This window comes from Eriocheir sinensis, chromosome 55 (genome assembly GCF_024679095.1).
Source record: "Eriocheir sinensis breed Jianghai 21 chromosome 55, ASM2467909v1, whole genome shotgun sequence".
Classification (NCBI taxonomy): domain Eukaryota; kingdom Metazoa; phylum Arthropoda; class Malacostraca; order Decapoda; family Varunidae; genus Eriocheir; species Eriocheir sinensis.
This window is the reverse complement of record NC_066563.1, coordinates 5,004,743-5,025,918: the sequence shown is the minus strand read 5'-3', so window position 1 is coordinate 5,025,918 and position 21,176 is coordinate 5,004,743. Positions and strand designations below refer to the sequence as shown.

The following is a 21,176-nucleotide window of genomic DNA, read 5'->3' as shown; positions in this document are numbered from 1 at the left end:
GAAACTTCTTGGATTCGACTTGTAATACGGCCCAGTACCCTAAATCACCCCTTCCTTATCCCTCCCCACACACACTCTTTCCCTTTAAAAATACTCGTCAAAACCTACCCATACATAAGACACTATCAACTTTTCCTGGCATAACAGACGCTCTCTTCTTCCCCCACCTCCTTCCCTATAAAAATACTCGTCAGAACCTATCTATACATAAGACACTCAACTTTTCCTGGCATAACAGACGCGCTCTTCTTCCGTACGATCCTCCCCTTGCATCTTAACCCTTACCATCCCTTCCTCACCCCTTCCTTCTTTCACCAGCCTCACCCTCCTTCTCCCCCCCCATACCAACCACTCCAGTCTTTTGCCCCTTTCTACCGGCTCATCCGCTCCTCCTGTCCCCTTTCTGCAGGCCGGCCGCGTCCGTCTCACACTCTCCATACTAAAACCCCGTCACATGATCTCACTCTCTCCATTGACCTGCTTATGGGCTGCTGGGGGCTTTGTCCTGCCGCTGCGTCCCTAATGCATAGCCCATAGCGGCCCATAGCGTTCCCCTGCCTTACCCTGGTCCCGTATTCTCAGACCGGCTCACACAACTACTATTTCTAAAGCCCACAATAGGGTTTAGTCGGGTTCTCGTGAGTGTTTTTCGTATCCATGGTGCAGAAGCCTTGTTAAACTATCACTTGGCTCTTTGAACTACCTATGGAAGTACCCACGACAACCTCTACGAAACCCTTATCTAATGTGTACATAAGCCTTGTCAAACCACCACTAGGATCATAAAATTACCCATGGAAGTACCCACAACAACCTCTACGGAAGCCTTATCTAATGTGGGTGTGTAAGCTCCGAAATGTTTGAGAATATGCGCCTTGGTGTTGGTCCTTCTGTGCATACTCGTCCTGTGAGCTTTCTGGCCCTCAAGTCACTGAAGGAACAACGATATCATGTCCACGTTGTTGATCTTGCTGACGATACGGAAACAGGCACAGAAGACGCTCATTTGATTGGCAACTTTCCGAGCATAACGTTCTCCCAAGCAGCATACGTGTGAGTTTTTTGGTTTGTCACTCCAGAGACGTAATGCAAACTATGGTCACGTATTAAGGTTTCGCAAGGGTCGTTTAAGGTAGCCGTTGTGTGCCTCCCTTGTGCGCCTTATGTTCGAGCCCCGCTGTCCGTATGGCGCGCGGTCCCCGGTGAGAGGTGAGACAAACGAGCATTTAGGAGATTTCATTTACCGCAAAACGCAAGACTCCTCGTGACCGTGACCGCTGCCGCAACCACTAAACAGACAGCAGACAGACATCTTGCGGATTATCTCTACTTCTCCCTCTGTCTCCTTCTCTCTCCTTCTCTCTCTATCTCCCCCTTCTTCTATTTCTATTTCCTCCTCTCTCTCTCCCTCTCAGATCCCTTCCACATCTCTCTTCTCTCGCTCCTTCTTTTCTTTGCCAACCTTCCGACTACCATCCTCTGACCCTTTTTTATCTCCCTCCCTCTTCCTCTCAACTTTCCTCTCTCCCTCCATTACTTCTCTCATTTATCTCCTTCCTCCCTCCCTTCCTCTCTCAATTCTCCCTCTCCCTCCCTCTCCCTCCCTCTCCCTCTCTCTGTCAGCCTTCCTCCCTTCCCCCCTTCTTCTCTCTCAATCAACATCAGCATCTACTCCTCTCCCTCCCTCTCTCCCTCTCTCTCTCCCTCTCAGACACGCTTCCTCCTTCACAGACACGTACGCACACAGAATAGAGTACACACGACGCACACGAAGCGATAACTGAACCGGCACGTACACACACACACACACACACACACACACACAGACACACAGATAGATGGATAAAGATATATACAGATATGTGGATGGATAAATAGATAGAAAGATAGATAAATAGAGAGCGCGAGAGAGAGAAAACGACACACCAGCTTTCAACGACTCCATACATCAAATAATTAACGTTACTTCTGCTGCTTCGGTTTTCGCTCCGTATAACGTCGCTTTCCCATCCGTATAACGCAGAGTGCCGTGGGTGACAACTTTCCTTTCCCCCACCCACCTCGTCACCCTAAAACCCAACCTCCCCCTTCCCCCACCCACCCCATCACCCTCAAACCCCCCTCCCCCTTCCCCCACACACCCCGCCCTCGTCACCCGTCACACTTTCTCGTCACGTCACGTCACGGTGGTAGAAGTTCGAGTCTGTTCATCAATGCGCTTGGGTGACATTTTTTTCTTCTTTTTTTGTTTGTTTTTTGCGTGAATGTCATCCCATTTTTTATCTTTTATTTAATATTCATGGTAGTTTTTTTCTTTGTTGTTTTTTTGTTTTCCCTGCTCATTTAGTTTAGTTTGTTTAACTTTTTTTCTTCTTTTATTTTTTGGCTTCGAAATATGCATGATTTTAGTTGTTGCTGTTGTTATTATTGTTGTTGTTGTTGTTGTTAGGTCATTTATTTTCTTTTGCCTCCTGTTTGCTTGTTTATTTCTTTGCTTTTGTTTACGGTCTATTCTTCATTGCTTATTCAGTATTATTCATCTTATCATTCATTTCCAATTCGAGCCATAACAGTTTTTCATTTATTATTTTTATTTCTTTTTTTGTTGTTTTTTCCTTTACGTCATTTTCTTTTTGTTTCCATCGTTCTTTTTAGTCCCTTCGGTTTTACTCTTTTTTCTCTTGTTTTTTTGTTTTTTTGCTGTTGTTCTTTGTCTTGTTTTTGTCTTGTTTTTGTTTTGTCTTCTTACCGTCATGACCTGCTTCCTCCCTCATTACCTCCGACTGTCTCCTTCCGGCTTTTTATCTCCCTCCCTCCCTCCCTCCCTCCCTCCTTTCTCTCCCTCCCTTCTTCCCACCCTCTGCCTTCTCACCCTCTCCCTCTCTCTCTCTCTCTCCTGCTCCACTTCTCTTCCTCCCGTCCTTTCTTCCACCCTCCTCCTCCTCCTCCTTCTCCTCTATCTCCCTTTCTTCCTGTTTCTCTCTCTCTCCAATCTCCATCCTTCCTTCTATTCCCCCTTCCTTCACTCCTTTCTCTCTCTCTCTCATTCTCTTTTCCTCCCCTTATTCCTCCCTTCCTTCTCTATCTCTCTCTCTCTTTTATCATTCAACCTTCCCATTTCCTCTTTTTGCCTCCTCCCTTTCTCCTTCCCTCTTCACCCTTTCTCTTCTTTTTCTCCTTCTTCCTCTTTCTCCTCTTTATCTCTCCATTTTCTCCTATATGAGTGATTTCCCTCATGTATTCTCTCCACGCTCTCTCTCCTCCTCCTCCTTCCCTCTTCCTCGTTGATTTCTACACCTCTTACCTGCTTTCTATCTCCTCGATTCTTGCTGTTTTCTTCTTATTCTTTATTCATTTCCTTGCTCCTCCTCCTCCTACTACTACAACTACCACTACTACTACTACTACTACTACTACTACTACTACTACTACTACTACAAAGCTCATCTTTCTCTAGGGCACAGATGGTCACCTTTATCATCACCCCTCCTCCTCCTCCTCCTCCTCCTCCTCCTCTATTCCGTTATCATATTACTGTTTTGCCTTCAACTCATCAACCATCTGTCAATACACACACACACACACACACACACACACACACACACACACACACACACATGATCGTAATTCGGCTCCTGATATGTATGTGTGTGTGTGTGTGTGTGTGTTTTATTACAGTAACGGAACAGCTAAAGACAAAAAAACAAAAGAAGAACAAATCTACAATGTTCTTTTTCCCACGTCACGTAATATCTTCTTGTGCTTTCTGTTCTTCCTTCAGTATTTTTTTATCTGTTTTATTCTTTTCAAGTAAGTCACGTTTTATTAATTTTCCTTGTCACTGTTTTCCTTTAATGTTTTATTTTTTACGCTTTCTGTATGTCTTCTGTTTTTCTATTTCTTATATTTCTTTATATCTGTATATCTGTATTTCTCTCTTTTGTCTTTTTTCTCTTAGTTTTCTTTTTCTTTTCAAGTAAGTCACCTTGTAATTATTTCCTATTTCTGTTCTTCTTTTGATACTTTTTTCAACGTTTTTCTTCGGTATTTATTTTTTATTTATATTTATCTCCAATAAGTTTTTTCATTAATATTTTCATTCCATCTTCCTTCAGTGTTCCTTCTTTTCCATTTATTTTTCGTTCAGGTAAGTCGCCTCGTAGCTATTTATTTCCCAGTAACTGTTCATTCGTTCATTATTTGCTCTTGTTTCTATATTTACATCATATTTAACCGCACGATTTAATTCCTTTCGTTATTTTTGTGTGTGTTTTTTTGAAGGATTGAGATATTTACTTTACGCCAACTGGTTAGAAAGTCAATGAACGCATAATATACGGTATGTTCATTCTAAAAAGCTGAATAAGAGCAGGAGGAGGAAAGAAAAAGGGCATATAAGGAGTAGGGAGGAAACAGTAAGATTAGAGGAGATAGCGAGACACCAGGGAAAAGAATTAGACAACAAGGAAGAGGAAGAGAAGCACCAGAGAGCTAAGGGGAGAAGAAAGCGTTGATTCTAAATAAATAAGAATACGGGAGAAACAAAAGAAGAAAGAGTGAGAAGAGAACAGGAAGAACTGAGGAGAGTGAAAACAAGGATGAAGAAGAGGAGAGAGAGAGGAGGGAGGGAGGGAGGGCCAGTGTACCTATTCTGTTGTGTATCTGTTGCTAGGTTCTCCTGTTCTTTCGTCTCCGTTGTAACCTCTTCCTCCTCTTCGTTATGGCGCAGAGGTCGTCTAGGATCGTCATAGCGCGTGAGATCGAATGAGTTTAGGCTGGTATTACAAGACTGTTTGCCTTCTCACATCAGCTCTATCTTAAGATCAAAAGGAGGATCAGTCCGGTTCTAATGAGAGTTTTTTATGCTCAGGGTACAGAGGAAGGATGAAACTACCACCAGGGTCATAAAACTACCCCTGGAAATGCCCACAACTCCTACGAAAGCCTTGTCAAATGTGTGTTCTTGGGCTGCGATTTGTCTTGTAATACGACCCCTAAAAGGCTGGTATTACAAAACACTTTGCCTTCTCAAATCAGCTCTATCTAAAGATCAAAGGGAGGATCAGTCAGGTTCTAATGAGTGGTTTTTTTATGCTCAGGGTACAGAGGAAGGATGAAACTACCACCAGGGTCATAAAACTACCCTTGGAAATGCCCACAACTCCTACGAAAGCCTTGTCAAATGTGTGTTCTTGGGCTGCGATTTGTCTTGTAATACGACCCCTAGTGTCTTATTCAGGGCAGGACGTCGTTAGCGTTGATAATACTAATTGGACTTGACACGCTGACTTACATTCACCCACTCCGCCAGCGACTCTCTCATTTTCTTTTTGGGTATAACATTCTCTCTCTCTCTCTCTCTCTCTCTCTCTCTCTCTCTCTCACTTTATGCCAATCCGGGGGGTGGGTGTGGGGTGGGGGAGGGAGAAGTGTGTGTGTGTGTGTGTGTGTGTGTGTGTGTGTGTGTCCTCGCATTGGTTAGTCTTATATTTTATCTCTCTCTCTCTCTCTCTCTCTCTCTCTCTCTCTCTCTCTCTCTCTCTGTCCTGTTTTCTCCTGTTATGCCATTCCGGGGGGTGGGGTTGGGGGGGAGTTGTGTGTGTGTGTGTGTGTGTGTGTGTGTGTGTGTGTGTCCTCGCATTGGTTAGGCTAATAGCTTATCTCTCTCTCTCTCTCTCTCTCTCTCTCTGTCTTCGGTTAAATAACTCATAATTTTCGCGTTCCTTATAATCTCATTCACATAAAGGTTCCGATCCTCTTACAGAACACTTAATACCTCTTATGCGTTGCCGAAAGGAGGACGCAAAGCAGGCAATCCTATTAACTGCTTCTATGACAATGATTAGTTAATGAGAGTAATTGCAATGTATTTTTCTTCTTAATTAAACCTCTTATACGCATCATTTTCTGCCTGACTGTCACTTGTTATCATTATCAGAAAGGAAAAAAGTAATTCGTATTTAAATTCCTTCGCTTTGTAAGAAGAATGATGTAAAGAAGAAATTGCCATATTACTACTACTTCCTCCTCCTCCTCCACGTCTTCTTCTTCTTCCTCTTCCTCCTCCTCCTCCTCCTCCTTCTTCATGGTGTCTCGAGGTCATAAAAAAAAGCGCGGAGGCGGGTGGGGTTTTTTTTTTTTTTCTTCTTTTTTTTTATGCTGTGGCTTTTCGTGACAGGTGTGACGTCAGGTGTGTATGTGGGGCGTGTGTGTGTGTGTGTGTGTGAGGGGTGGAGCAGATGGTGGTTCGGTGAAGGGTGTGTGTGTGTGTGTGTGTGTGTGTGTTACGTTATACGACATTGTTATTCTGTTTTTCTTTCCAGTCATCTTTTTTTTCATACTTTGCATAATAGAAATCGTGACTTAAGTTGTGCGTTACTCTTTCGTTGTCATAGTAGTAGTAGTAGTAGTAGTAGTAGTAGTAGTAGTAGTATCATTATTGTCATCATCATCATCATCACTCACCACAAACTCATCTTCCTTCTCATCTTCTCATCTTCTCGTTCACATACTTTCCGGAGCAGTATTTTTACGAGACGACGAATTCCGAAGCATCAAAATTATCGTGAAGGAAATTTGTTTAGTTCCCATCGTGCGCTCTAATAATCCCAAGCATCCCCCCCGCCCCCTCTCTCTCTCTCTCTCTCTCTCTCTCTCTCTCTCTCTCTCTCTCTCTCTCTCTCTCTCTCTCTCTCTCTCTCGTCATCTAGGTCAGTACACTTCCCATTGCATCCATTAAGGTCAGTCAGTCATCCTGTCATACGCGCGGCTTACCTGGGTGACCACCATGTGACTCATCCAGCGGCGGACCGTCAACTGGAGATAAAGGGGAAAGCGGAGGAGATAGAGGGGCTAGCCGTGTGTTCGTCCTCTTGCGCTCGTAGGTCGTATTTTAAAACATTTCGTCGCCCAAGTTCAAATATTTGACATGGCTTTTGCAGGAGCTGTAGGTCTTTCCAGGGATAGTTTTATGACCCTGATGGTAGTTTGACCCTTCTTCTGTGCCATGAGCCTTAAAAAACACTCATGAAAACCCCGATTGATCCCCTCTTTGACCTTTAGAAATAGTTGATGTGAGAAGCGATGGTGTTTTAAAATACGGCCCAGTACATATATTTAAAGGAGACTCGCGGAAGTTATATATCGGGGTTTCCATCCGTGGTTTCGTAACTTGGGCGGTAGTTTTGCAAGGCTTCCGCGCTGTGAATAGGAAGAACTCTCATGACAACCCGATTTAGCTCCTCTCTGGCCTTGAAAACCAGTCGTAACAAGAACCCGAGACGCTTGATAATGTCAGTCTATGTTTCTTTGTCTTCTTTTCCTCTTCGTCCGTTTTGTCTGCCTTTCTGTATCTCTGCTTCTTTCCCTTCTCTTCGCCTTATCTCACTCTTTCCTCTTCTTTCTCTCCCTCTTCGTCTTATTTCACCTCCTTCTTCTTCTTTCTCTTCCTCTTCGTCTTGTTTCACCTCCTTCTTCTTCTTTCTCTTCCTCTTCGTCTTATCTCACCTCCTTCTTCTTCTTTCTCTTCCTCTTCGTCTTATTTCACTTCCTTCTTCTTCTTTCTCCTCCTCTTCGTCTTATTTCACCTCCTTCTTCTTCTTCTTTCTCTTCCTCTTCGTCTTATTTCACCTCCTTCTTCTTCTTTCTCTTCCTCTTCGACTTATCTCACTCTTTCCTCTTCTTTCTCTTCCTCTTCGTCTTATTTCACCTTTTTCTTCTTCTTTCTCTTCCTCTTCGTCTTATTTCACCTCCTTCTTCTTTCTCTTCCTCTTCGTCTTTTCTCACTCGCCTCTACCTTTCTTGTCTATTTTCTATGGTTCTCTTTTACATATATTCCTTCATCATCTACCTTGTATTTCCACCTTCCCTCCTTCTCTCCCTACACATATATTTCTCTCTATTCTTCCTTCTTTTCCCTCATTTCCTCTTTCTTTCCCTCGTCTCTTTCCTTTTTTTGTTCCTCGCTAAACTCCCTCCCTCCCTCCCTCCTTCCTTCGTAATCTTCCTCGTTTCCTCTTTCTTTCTGTCTCCTCGTCAATATCTTTTTACCACGCGTCCCCAATGAGCCTGGTGGGACCTGGCGCCGTGACACACACACACACACACACACACACGGTCAGAACCCATATAATGACTGTCTCGTGTGTGTGTGTGTGTGTGTGTGTGTGTGTGTGTGTGTGTAGGTCACTCACTGGGGACTTGCGGATGTACACACACACACACACACACACACACACACACACAAACACACACATGATACAACGGGACCTTGAAAGACAGACTCAAATATTTGTCTTAACGCGCGAGGTAATTTTCTTCATATACATTTTCTTTTCTTTTCTTTTTGTCTTATATCGATTTTTTTTTTCTTTCTTTCTTCGCATTTTTTTTTTTTTTTGGCTGTTGCTTTGTCTTCTCTGTGGTCTGTTTCTTTGTCTTCGTCTTCTTTGTCTTCAAGTGCAGTGTTCTAACGGCAACTTTCTTTTTTTTTTTTTTTTTTTTGCTACGTTTGATCCTTTGTTATTCTCGTTTTTCTTTCTCTCTTTCGGGTTTTCATATTGTGACTTTTTCTGTGTTCCTCTTTGTCTGTTTTTCCTTCTCGTTTTCTTCCTTCTTATCACTTTATTCTCCTCTTCTCTACACCTTCCCTTCCTACTTACTTCTCTCCTTCATTCCCTACTTTACTTATCTTCCTTTCTTCATTCCCTCATCCTACTTTCTACAACGTCGATTCCTTCTAGAGCGAGAGAAAAAAAAGCATCCTCGTCTCCCTTTTACTCTTCTTGAACTTGAAACAATGAGCGACTTCACACACGGCTGGAGGAAGGAAGCCGCGAGTGTTGTTTTCTCATCCCTCTCTACCTCTCTCTCTCGCGCGCTCTCTCTCTCGCGGATGTGTCCCCAACCGTGACCGACTCTGAGGTAACTGTTTGCGGCTGTTACTCCGTTCGTGAGCGCTGCCACACGCCCGTTAGGCCCGAGGAATGTTGTGGGGGCGGGGTTGCAGCGGGGCATGTCGTGGTGGTGGGTTGTCATTGCCCTTGGGGACTTTACCTGCATAGCGTTGATCAGGTATACAGAGATCGCGGACATAGGCTACGTGAGGGTTTTGGCTTCAGTGTTTTGTGGCCTTGCTGTGATGATGTAATGTGTCTTTTGCTAATGTTTTGTTCTCCTTCTGCATCTTTTTCTTCATTCCTCTCCTCATTCCTCTCCTCTGATCAGGTATACAGAGATCGTGGGCATAGGCTACGTGAGGGTTTTGGCTGCAGTGTTTTTTGGCCTTACTGTGATGATGTAATGTGTCTTTTGCTAATGTTTTGTTCTCCTTCTTCATCTTTTTCCTCATTCCTCTCCTCCTCCTCCTCCTTCTTCTTTATCATATTTCGTCACGGATTTCTACTCTTCATCTTAATCTTCTTTTGCTAACGTCTCCTTCACCACCCTCATTTCTCTTCTCATCCCTATCCTCCTCCTCATCCTTAGCCTACCTCGTCACAGGCTTCTACTCTTCGTCTTTATCTTCCTCCTCACCAATCCGTCACAGGTTTTGCTAATGATGTCACCTTCTTCCTCTGTTGCGGGCCTTTCACTAACGTTATCTCCTTCTTCCTCAGCCTTGTAGAGACCATGGTGCCGGAGGGAATGAAGAACAACGTTGCCATCTTCGCGAAGGCCGCCAAGTCCGGCTACGACACAGGTAAATGCAAGCAGTTCAGGTGTGTCGCCCCGAAGCTCCTCGACAATTGAACGTGACCAGACCCTCCCACGGACCCCACCGAGCCCCCGACGCCCCGACATGACCCGACAGCGGACTGACGACATGGACCGACTTTTGCTTCGTTGTGGAGGCAAAGAAACCGAGGTGTTGCCTTAGTGTCACGTTGCACAGATGCGGACAAAGATGCTGATCCGTCTGTGTCTAAACGCTGTGATTCGGTTGATCCTTTTTCCTCTCTCCTTTCCACACCTCTTTTCTCTCTGTTACAGCTTCCGACCACTTGCTCTCTTGTCAAACTTGTCTTGCGTGAAGGGATCGAATCTCTTCCCCTGCCAGGTCATCCAATTCTCCTTTCTCTCTCTCTGATGAGCTTCCGTTCTATCACTTCCGTATGTGACTCGTCTTGCGTGAAGGGTGTGAATCTCTTCCCCTGCCAGGTCATCCAATTCTCCTTTCTCTCTCGCAAATGAGCTTCCGTTCAATCGCTTCCGTATGTGACTTGTCTTGTGTGAAGGGTTTGAATCTCTTCCCCTGCCAGGCCATCCCATTCTCCTTATCCTGCGTGAAAAGTTGAATCACATCGAGTTTAGTGAAGAAAGGATTGATAGTTTTGTCCGCATTTGTACTTGTTAGCAGACGCCTGCGTGCCGCCCTCCGTGTGTGTTTGTGTGTGTGTTACCGCACGTGGGCGTCTGTGTGGCTGGTTAGTGTGTGTTCCTTACTGCGGAGCGTCGTGTTGAAGGCTCCCGCTGCCGCCTCTCAGCTGCTGGTCAGCCTCGGCGTGCAGCAAACGTATTATTATTATTATTACCATTATTATTACTTTTAGGTATTTATCTCCTTAATTTAAATCATTCCTGTCCCCTTTCCCCTTTCCTTCCTCACTCCCTCCACCTACCTACCCGTTTTGTATTGTATATTATTATGGATAGTATTTATTTATTATTTTTATGCTGTCATGTGTCTGACTCGAGTGGCCGCCGATCTTATAGGAAAAAAAACAAAAGAGTTGATTCAATTGGACGCTGATGCCTTTACATGTCTCAGGGTTTTGTTTTTCTCGTGTTTGGCTCGCGAAATTTGGTGTTTGTTTTATTGTTTTGTTTTTTTATTATGTTCATTTGCAAACGGACGTCCACTGTTCATGATGGCGCCGCGCTGTGCTCTGGTCTGTGTCGATCGATGTTTGTGTCTCTGTTTGTGTCTGTCTCTAGTTTCGTACACCGTTGCCAAATTATTGTACTCAGAGCATAGTATTTACCGGTTTCTGACGCCTAACTATTGCCAAGAAACATCAGGATCTAACTCTATTAACGATAACTATAAATGAGTTTCGTTATTAGAGCCCAGAAGACAGTTTAGGGGTAGGAAGTCGGGAAATATAAGCGGCTGAGTACAACAATCTGGCACCGTTGGTTTCGTATGTGTCCCCGCCGCCGCGTCAGGCCCCGAGGCGCGTCCTTTCTCTCAGTGCCATGATCCTTCACGCTGTTTGGAAATAGAAAACTTACAACAAATCATTCTTTCACTTCCATATCCTCCTCCTCCTCCTCCTCTCCCTTCTTCGCGCTCTTTGGAAATAGAAAGGTCAAAACGAATCCATCTTTCACTTCCATTCCTTACTCGTCGTCCTCTTCTGCTCCTCCTCTTCGTCTCCCTCCTCCTCCTCCTCCTCCTCTATCTCGTTCTCTTCTACGACGTTTGGAAATAGAAAAATCAAAACAAATTAGTCTGTCACTTCCTCTCCTTACTCGTCGTCTTCTTCCTCGTCCTTTTCCTCCTCCTTGTCCTCCTTGTAATCCTCCTCCTCCTCGTCCTCCTCCTCTTCCTCGTCTTCCTTCCCGCTGTTTGGAAATAGAAAGATCACAACAAATTCATTTTTCACTTCCTCTCCTTATTCGTTATCCTCTTCCTCGTCTTCTGCTCCTCCTCCTCCTCATCCTCATCCTCCTCCTCTTCCTATCCCTTCCTCCTCCTCATCTCTTGACACACAGGTCTTGATAAGGATGAGTAATGAATCCCAGACAAGATAAAGCTAATCAAAAGAGTAATTATTTGAAGGCAATTATGACAAAAGGATAATTATTGGGAGATACGTCCGTTGGTTAGTCACAGTTTGAGGTGGAATGAATAGAAGAAATTATGTTTTTACTAGTGCATGCAAAAAGGAACACTGCTTAATGGTCTCAGCTTATAAACAGAAGGACTTTAAAGGTTTATTTTGGGGGTAATGAATGAAGAGAGGCAAGCAGCTTCGTATTAGTTTGAAATAGAGCAAGTCTTAAACAATTATATTTCTAGTTATTAATGTAGAAGGGGGAGACTGTCGTGGGCTCCGAATGAAATAGAAAGAGTTAAAGCGAGTATTTCTTTAGTAATTAATATAGAAAGGAAAAATAGGTTCTTGGTCAAAGGAAAGGAAAAAGACTTTGTAACACCTTCATATAGAACGAATTTAAACAGATCTTTTTTAGTAATTAATGGAAGCAGACATAGAAAGAAAACATCTTAGTCTCAGTTTGAGGGACGAGTCATAACAAGTATCTTTCGTAGTTAAAAGTTGATATGAGGACGAAACAAGTCTTAGTCATTTTTAGCAAGAAATGGTGAGACAAAAACACACTTATTAGTCAGACCTTGAAATAGAACTAACCAAAGGAATAGTTTTCTTAATGTAAAAAGGGGAAAAAGTCATACTCCTTTTAGTAAATAACTTATAAAAGAAAAAAACACTTATAAGTCCGACCTTAAAACAGATCAACCCAGAGGAATAGTTTTCTTAATAAAGGGAAAAAGGGAAAAAAACTCAATCATTTTTAGAAAGAAATGTAGAAGGAAAAAACAAAGGAATAGTTTTTTTCTTAATGTAAAACGGGAAAAGTCTCAAATATTTTCAGCAAGATGTAAAAACGAAGAAAAACACTTATCAGTCAAACTTTGAAATAGAACGAGTCAAAGAAATAGTTTTTGTCAATGAATTCAGAAACATGTCTAATACACGTCCATGAAGCCAAGTGAAAAACAATAACTTCACAACACGTCCATCAGCCAACCAATCAGCCTCCTCCCTTCCCTCACACACACCTGGGCAGGCTTAGTATCCCAAGGAATAGTTTTTGTTAATGAATTCAGAAATATCCCAAGGAATAGTTTTTGTTAATGAATTCAGAAAACAAGTTCTTTACACGTCCATGAAGCCAAGTCAAATAAAAAAAGTTCACAACACGTCCATCAGCCAACCAATCAGCCTCCTTCCTTCCCTCCCTCACACACACCTGGGCAGGCCTCTCAGTTAATTATCGTCCAGGTGCGTGCCTCGCCGCCAACAACAAGCCACGGCTCACATATGTACATAGTTACATATCCTAAGTCTTTCACCCATTCTGCTCCTCCTTCCACACGTTGATTTTTTTTTTTGTGTGTTTTTTGTTTTTGGTTGATAATCGAATTTCCGTTTATAGTCTTGATCTTTTTTTGTATTGCGTCAGGATTTTGTTTTTTTTGTTTTGATTTTTGTTTTGTAATTGAATGTTTGTTTTTGTTTGTTTTTTTTAGTAAAGTCAGTGTTTTTTTTTGTGTTTTTTTTTTGCACCAGTCATGTTTTGTTTAGGTCCGTCACGTGTTCATGTTTGTCTGTTTGTTTACGTGTTTATTTATCATTGTTTGTTATTATTTGTTATTTTTATTACTATTATTTTTATAATCATTATTGTTTTCTCTGAGCTTTGTAAATACATTGGCCCCTAAAGTGTAATACGTGTGTTTGTTTGTTGGTTTCGTGTTTGTTGTATCCTCCACTCTCTTCCTCTTATTAATAATACACACACACACACACACACACACACACACACACACACACACACACACACACGTATATATTCACACACATACCCACATGCACACAGATATACTAACTGTAATAAAGATACGTTCAAAATAAGTAAAAAAAAGTAAATAAAGATAAAGACTGAGAGAGAGAGAGAGAGAGAGAGAGAGAGAGAGAGAGAGAGAGAGAGAGAGAGAGAATAAATAAATAAAGAGAAAAATAGATTAATAGATAGACAGATAGATAGATAGATAAATGTATAGATTGAAAGTTAAGTAGGTAATTGACAGATAGATATTTAGATAGATAGATAGATAATAGATAGATAGATAGGTAGATAAATGTATAGATAGAAAGTTAAGTAGGTAATTAGGTAGATATTTAGAGAGATAGATAGATAGATAGATAGACGGTTAGAAAGACAGATAGATAGATAAACAGACAGAGACAGACAAGGGTACAGACACAGACAGACAGATATATCCTCCCTTCTGAAATAAAAGTAAAGAAAAAAAAAGTCACTCCTGTAGGTAATATAGTTCAAGCCAAGCAAACCACAGTGACACTTATAATAAACCACAACTGTCATAATTAGAAAGCAGGGCAAGATAAACCATGCGAGTGGGTGCTTTATGAAGCTCGAATAAGAATGATAACAACAGAACATTATTATATCAGGTTGCAAGGATTTCTTTTTTTTATATTTTATTATGTCTATCTAGCTATTTATCTATCTATCTATTCATCTATCTATCTATTTATCTGTCTATATATCCATCTATCTATCCATCTGTCTGTCAATGTAGTACTTTTAAGGTGTTTCTGTTGATGAGCTTCCTTCCTTTCTTTTTTTTCTAATCAGTTTCCTTCCTTCCTTCCTTCTTTCCTTCCTTTTCTTTTTTTTTTCCTATCTCCGCTTCCTTCCTTCCTTCCTTCCTTCCTTCTTTTTTTTTTCCATAAGTCAGCCTCCTTCCTTCCTTCCTTCCTACCTTCCTTCCTTTCTTCCTTTCTTTCTTCCTATCTTCCTTCCGTCCTTCCTTCCTTTTTTCCTTTCTTTCTTCCTTTCTTCCTTCCTTCCTTCCTTCCTTCCTTCCCCTCGCCCATAAAAAGAGAAAACAGTGAAAGCAATTATTATGTTTTGTTGTTGTTGCTGTTGTTGTTGTTGTTGTTGTTGATGGAGTCAGCATGTTGAAGTCTTTTTTTATTTATATTTCATTAATTTTTAGTCTTGATTTTCCTCCTTTAACGGTAAAGAAAGAAGAAGAAGAAAGAAGAACAAGCGTGTGTCTCATTTTGTTTTCGTTCCCCCTCCCTCTTCCCGTTTTCATTTCATTCTTGCCTTACTTTGTCTCTTACTAATCGAGGGAACTATACATCTATACCAATTATATTTTCCTTGGCGCTCATTCATGCATCTCAATAATAATAAGAAAAATGAATAATGAAAACATGAATAAAAACAATGAAACTAAGAATCAGAACAATAAAAATAAGAGTTAGAATAATGAAAATAAGAATAAGGAAATGATACCAAAGAAAAAAGAATAAGGAAAACAATGAGGATAATACCAGAAAGGATTAAGGCTCCGGAAATGACGTTACGAGACAGGATCCGAACCTTTGTATCACTCATCCAAACCCTTTCCTCTTGAGCGCCATGTATTGTTTGCACTCGAGGAGAAGCTGCCGCGCGGGGTTACATTATTTCGTTTTGTGGTGTTTATCTTGCGGTGAGAGGCTTCCTGTTGACTCTGTGGGCGTTATGAAGTTTCTCCTGATGTCCGCCACCTGTTAGACGGAAGGGGGCGGCTGTATGTGGCGAGGAATCTAGAGTAAGTGGAGTTTGTTGTGTGTTTTCCTATTCCTCTCCCCCCTCCCTCCTCCGTCTCCGCTTCCTCCTGCTTCTCCGTCACGTCATCTCTCTCTCTCTCTCTCTCTCTCTCTCTCTCTCTCTCTCTCTCTCTCTCTCTCTCTCTCTGCTGGTGTCTCCTCTTCCGTCTTCCGTCTCCTTATTCCTGCTTCTCCTTCTCTTCATCTCTTTCGCTTCCTCTCCTTACGCTTCTCTCTTCTTTTTCATTCATTAGGTTTACGCGTTGATTTGTTTATATTGGTGTTTGTGTCTTCCTCTCCTGCTCCGTTTATTTCTCCCTCTTTTCCCTTCACATCATCATCTCTCTTACGTCTCTACTGTATTCTTCATGTATCAGTTCCATGGGTCGATATCACAGCGTTGTCGTGTGTATATAGAATGTCTGGAGTTGCGCGTCATGTGATGTTATCGTGTGTTATGGTGTCTACGTCTACTTCCTCTTAGGTTTCTTGTCCTCTTCTAAATTCGTACATCAAAGGCCACTCACTTGTTGACGTCACACACACAGCATTCCCGCATATTAGTTACTGTTTTATCATATGTGGTTAGTTATACTTCGTGTATTTACTGTTGTTTGAAGTAAGAGTGTAGTGCCATAAATTTTCCGGCGCCACAAGAGGTACAATATGAGCGTCCAAGACTCAGCAGGAGGAATGGAAAGGCTTCTACAAATTAACACAGTCCTCGCTTTTCTCGGTCGTAAAGAACATGGGAACTACACCACTCCCGTTCTCTTACTTCACAGTGGCGTAACCTACCCAAGATGCGTTCTATTCGTTAAGCTGCTTTACATATAGTTCCTTAAAGCATTCCCCTCACGACCTTCCACTTTGGTATCCTCTTAAAAGTACTGAAAGCGGTGTGTTTCCTTTTGTCTAGTACTCAGTTTCCTACTTACGAAGAAGCACCGACCTCTTGCAAGTACTCTACCGCAACCCAGCATTAATATAGAGCTTCTAATACCCCTTGTTCTCGGTATTCACTTATTGATAAAGATGCAGTGACCCAGAACTGACATGGAGCTCCCAGAAACACTTTATCACATAGGCCGCTGCTTTCTCTCACGTCAATTATTTTCAAAGGTCACTAAGGAGATCAGTCGCGTTCTCATGAGAGGTTTACAGGTTCACGGTACAGAAGAAAGATCAGTCTACCACCAGGGGCATAAAACTACCCATGGAAAGCTTCTAAGGGCCAGTTTCACAGTTCCCCATGATGGGTTAGTAAGCTCCCAAACCAATACCAGAGCCTTCGAAATTTCCTTGTATAGTGTCTGGTGTTTATATTTAAGTTCACAAATTTGATGAAACTATACCGGAAAAGTCTTGTGTATTTAGTGTGGCATCGAAGACCTCACCATATTGGATAGTATGGGATTCTATAGTTTGGTTCGGGCTGTTACGAAGACACTGTGTTGGACTGTGAAATCGGCTCTAAAATCCCACGAAAGCCTTGTCAAATGTGAGCTTGGGCGCCGAAATGCTAAGAATAATCTACGTGCAGTTAGAGCGTATGCCCCTAACTTTACCATACCATATATTAGAGTCCCCTCCATCAGCGCTCTCCTCATCTCACGCCACAGCCTCCCGCGGTACAGCTCCGTCAAGTGGCCTCCCTGTAGATCGGTTTCCCGCCCCGACAGGCAATTAACTAGGCTGACAGCGGGTAGTGTAGCAACGAGGATGATTGATATTGTGTTAGTTTAATTGGGTCTCAGAATGATAATCAGGGTAGTTTTGGGTGTGTTTGTTTTTTACCTGAGAGAGAGAGAGAGAGAGAGAGAGAAGGGGGTCAGAGGGAGGCATAAGCTCTCTCTCTCTACTCCTCCCTTCCTTCGTACCTTCCCTTACCTGTCCCTCCCCACACCTTCCTCTGAACCACGACGTCGTAAACCTCATCCTTATGGCTCCTTCAACCCTATGTACGTCTGCCACCTCGTTACTAGATGCTATAATTGTGTTTTTTTTATCTTTTCTTGAGCTTTTTTTTATCGGTGTGGTAGGTTGTATTTATTTGGCTCTGTGTTGTTTAGTCTTTGTTTTTTATCTTTCGTTAAATGGCTTCTCTATTCTCTGTTATCAAGATACGGCGCCTCGGTTCTGGCCTTTCATGATTCTTGTTCACGTATCTCTCTTGGTTTCTGTGGCATATTCCGGCTGTTTGTTTGTTTGTTTGCTGTTGTTGTGTTGTTCTTGTTCTTCTTTTTCTTTCTCTTCTTCGTTTTCTCCTCCTCCTCCTCCTCCTTCTTCTTCTCCTTCTTCTTCTTCTTCTTCTTCTTCTTCTTCTTCTTCTTCTTCTTTTCCTTTTCCTGTTCCTTTCCCTTCTCCTTCTTCGTCTTCGTCTTCTACTTCTTCTTCTTCTTCTTCTTCTTCTTCTTCATCATCTGATCACTACGGTCCTACAAGTCTTCAGGGTTTTTTTTTATCTCCTTTCTTTTAATTTTACTTTTCCATCTCTCAATTTCTCCAGCATCCAACTTTAGCCTGATTCTCCACAACTCCTCAAATAGTTCATCTTCTTTTTAGCTCACTCTCCCATCTCTTAATTAATCTCTGCAGCATCTCTGTAGTTTTATTCTCCACAGGTCCTCAGGTATTTCAGTTTTCTTTATATCTTATTCTCCTATCTCTCAGTTTCTCCAACATCTAACTCAAACCTCATCCTCACCACACACACTCACGCTATTCATCTCAATACGACGATGCTTCAACTCTCCACTCTCTTATCCATCCATTTCTACCTCTCATCTCAAGCCTTCACTCTCATATCTCCCAATTTCTTCAGCATCAAACTCCTCGTCAGCCTCAACCTCTCCTCACACACTTTCGTCGTTCATCTCAGCGCTGCGGTGACCCGGGTTAGGTTAATTATCCTCCGTACCGAGAGTCAAGTTCAAGGTGGTGTTCTTCTTAACCCCGAGGGCGAATCTTGGCGCTCCCGGATCTCTCTGTCGCTTCCCACGTGACCTTCAAACTCCTTCACCTTTCGAAGAGAGAAAACGGAGTACGAGTTTTATATACAGTGTTTGCGTTTGCCATGAAATCTGCGTTATGGAGGGAAAATGAAGAGAAGAAGGGAAAAGGGATTGAAGAAGAGGAGTAAGAGAATGGGAAGGAAGAAGGGATAAAAAAGAGGAGAAGAGGGAAGAGGTATAGAGGAGGAAACTTGTACACGAAAAACAAATAAACAAAACAAAATTGGAAAGAAAAAATATGAGATGAGATTAAGGAAAGGAAAGGAAATAAAAAGGAATGAAAAGGAAGTAACGAAAGAGCAAAATAAAGCATGAGAGAGAGAGAAGAAAGAAGTAGGGAGGGAGGAAGTAAGAGAAGTATACGTAACAAGGAAGGGAAGGAGAGAAAGAAGGAAGGAAAGGAGGGAAGGGGAGGGGGGAGAGGAGGATTGTAGGTCAAAGAGCAGAGGAAAACAAAGGAAATCAAAGTCTATTGCCGAGTACAGTTAGTTTTTGCGCCGCAGACTTGTTCCTCTTTTGTATGTTACGTGTTATTCTCTTGTTGCTGTTGTTGTTGTTGTTGTTGTTGTTTCAGATGTGTGGTGTTAATGGGTGAGGCTTCTGTGTTACTTGGTCAGTGTGTGTGTGTGTGTGTGTGTGTGTGTGTGTGTGTGTGTGTGTGTGTGTTGCATAAAAGAAGACAATAGTAATAAGCTATTTATTGTTCTATTGACTGACGCTGATTGATTTATTGCCTGAGTACTGCTGTTGCTGTTGTTGTTGTTGTTGTTGTTGATGATGTTACTGGTGGTGGTAGTGGAAGCAGGCGACGGCGGCCACCACTGTACTTACAATAATGGTGGTGGTGGTGGTTGGCGGTCTGTTGATGGTGGTGGTGGTCTTGTGCCGTTGTGGTGATGGTAGTGGTAAGCTGTATTGCTGTGTGGGGGAGTGGGGGGAGGAGGCGTGCGTGCGTTACAGTAGTTTTTTTCATATATTTTCACTGAGTCTGTCGGTTTACACACTCCCTTGAACACGTTTAGTTGCAAAGCATAAGGTACTAACACGTTTGTTGCCAATGAAGTTTATTTCTATCCATCGGTTATTTAGACACGACCATACTAGGTGTGTGTGTGTGGGGGGGTGAGTTAGGTGGTGCCTGTAACCCCGGTAGGCTCTCTTGAGTGGTCTCTTGGACGACCCCAGCCCGTTAGTGGAGCAGGCGAATTTTATTTATAGTGGCTGTTGTGATGTATGACTCTTACCTGGCCCATGCTGCCCCCAGGTGCTCCGCTTGAACGAAGTCGCTAAAGTTAGGGTTCATTGAAGATCCGGGTAATATGTGGGTAATCTTCCGCCACTCGACAATAGTTGAAAATTGGCAGCGTCTTTCGGTGGTACTCGAACCTAGGACCCCTGGCTCACCACGCCCACACGCTGAACACTCGGCCACCGCCTCTGTCTTGTTACGTGAATCATCTGTGCACTGGCTTGCCTGATTGTTACTTTGCTGTGTTGCCGTGCTGTGTTACCGTGCTGTGTTACCGTGCTGTGTTACCGTGCTGTGTTACCGTGCTGTGTTACCGTGCTGCGCCGCCTACGTTGTTCCCACACACGTAACGTCGTTGCTTCATCACCTGGTCACGCCGCGGGCTGATTGGTTTCCTGACTCACCCGACGGGCTTCGACCTGCTTAGGGGCTCACCTGGTTATTGTTGTTTTCTCTCTCTCTCTCTCTCTCTCTCTCTCTCTCTCTCTCTCTCTCTCTCTCTCTCTCTCTCTCTCTCTCTCTCTCTCTCTCTCTCTCTCTCTCTCTCTCTCTCTCTCTCTCTCTCTCTCTCTCTCTCTCTCTCTCTCTCTCTCTCTCTCTCTCTCTCTCTCTCTCTCTCTCTCTCTCTCTTCGTAACTGGTATAATCGAGAAAGCATTACAGCGTTGATCTTATGTCATTCTCAACGTCTGCATTTCACTTAGTCAGTTAGCGTGCTTTTAAAATGCGTCATAACAGTATTTTCCTGCACGTAATCCTTCCTTCTGTCAACTCTCCTTCTCTTCTTCTCTTCCTCTTCTTCTCTTCCTCTTCTTCTCTTCCTTAACTCCCTAGGTGTGTACGTGGGAAGACTTTTGAAAGCACTTGAAAGTAATATCTGGTTCCAATGTTTTGCGTTGCAGGGAATTGTACTTAGCGTAGCAATTGTAGGTAATCAGTGCATTAATATTTCGTAACGAGACAGTGGATAGAAAGTAAGATAGTAATGCGATGAAAATATGAGAAAATGAATTACCTGTGTTTTTGCTTTTTCATTTGACAGATTTTGTTTTCTGGCAATAGTGGTAGTAGTAGTAGTAGTAGTAGTAGGAGGAGGAGGAGGAGGAGGAGGAGGAGAAGGAAGTGGAAGAGAAGAAAAAGGAGAAGAGGAGAAAGAGAAGGAAAAGGAGGAGGAGAAAGAGGAGAATGAGGAGGAGAAGTAATAGTAGTAGTAGTAGTCGTTATAGTAGTAGTAGTAGCAGTAGTAGTAGCAGTACCAACAACAACAACAACAACAACCACTACAAAGGCTGTCATGTGCATTGAAAAAAGGCTCGTTACTGCTGCCTAGTTTCCCCGGCCACGGCCACGCTCTGGGATCCGGGTTGTCACGCCGCGCTCACATACATCTTCCTCAACCATATGACTCCGTGGGCTAGATTCCCCTCACCTTGGCCGCCTTGAGCTGTAGAGTGTAGGACATGATATTTTTCCACTCGAAGCCATTTATGTTATTTTTTCTCGTGGATATTTTCCTTAATTTTTTCTGGGCTGCCTC

General features: G+C 42.8%; 1 protein-coding gene across 1 annotated transcript in view; it reads left to right on the top strand.

Annotated features, from left to right (window-relative positions):
• The window catches only part of LOC126983947 (uncharacterized), a 50,782-nt gene extending 39,544 nt beyond the window's left edge, over positions 1–11,238 (top strand). The window contains exon 4 of the mRNA XM_050837207.1: positions 9,618–11,238. Coding sequence (XP_050693164.1) covers positions 9,618–9,750 — 133 coding nt within the window. The 3' untranslated portion in view covers positions 9,751–11,238. The remainder of the gene's footprint in view (positions 1–9,617) is intronic.
• Positions 11,239–21,176: the final 9,938 nt, after the last annotated feature.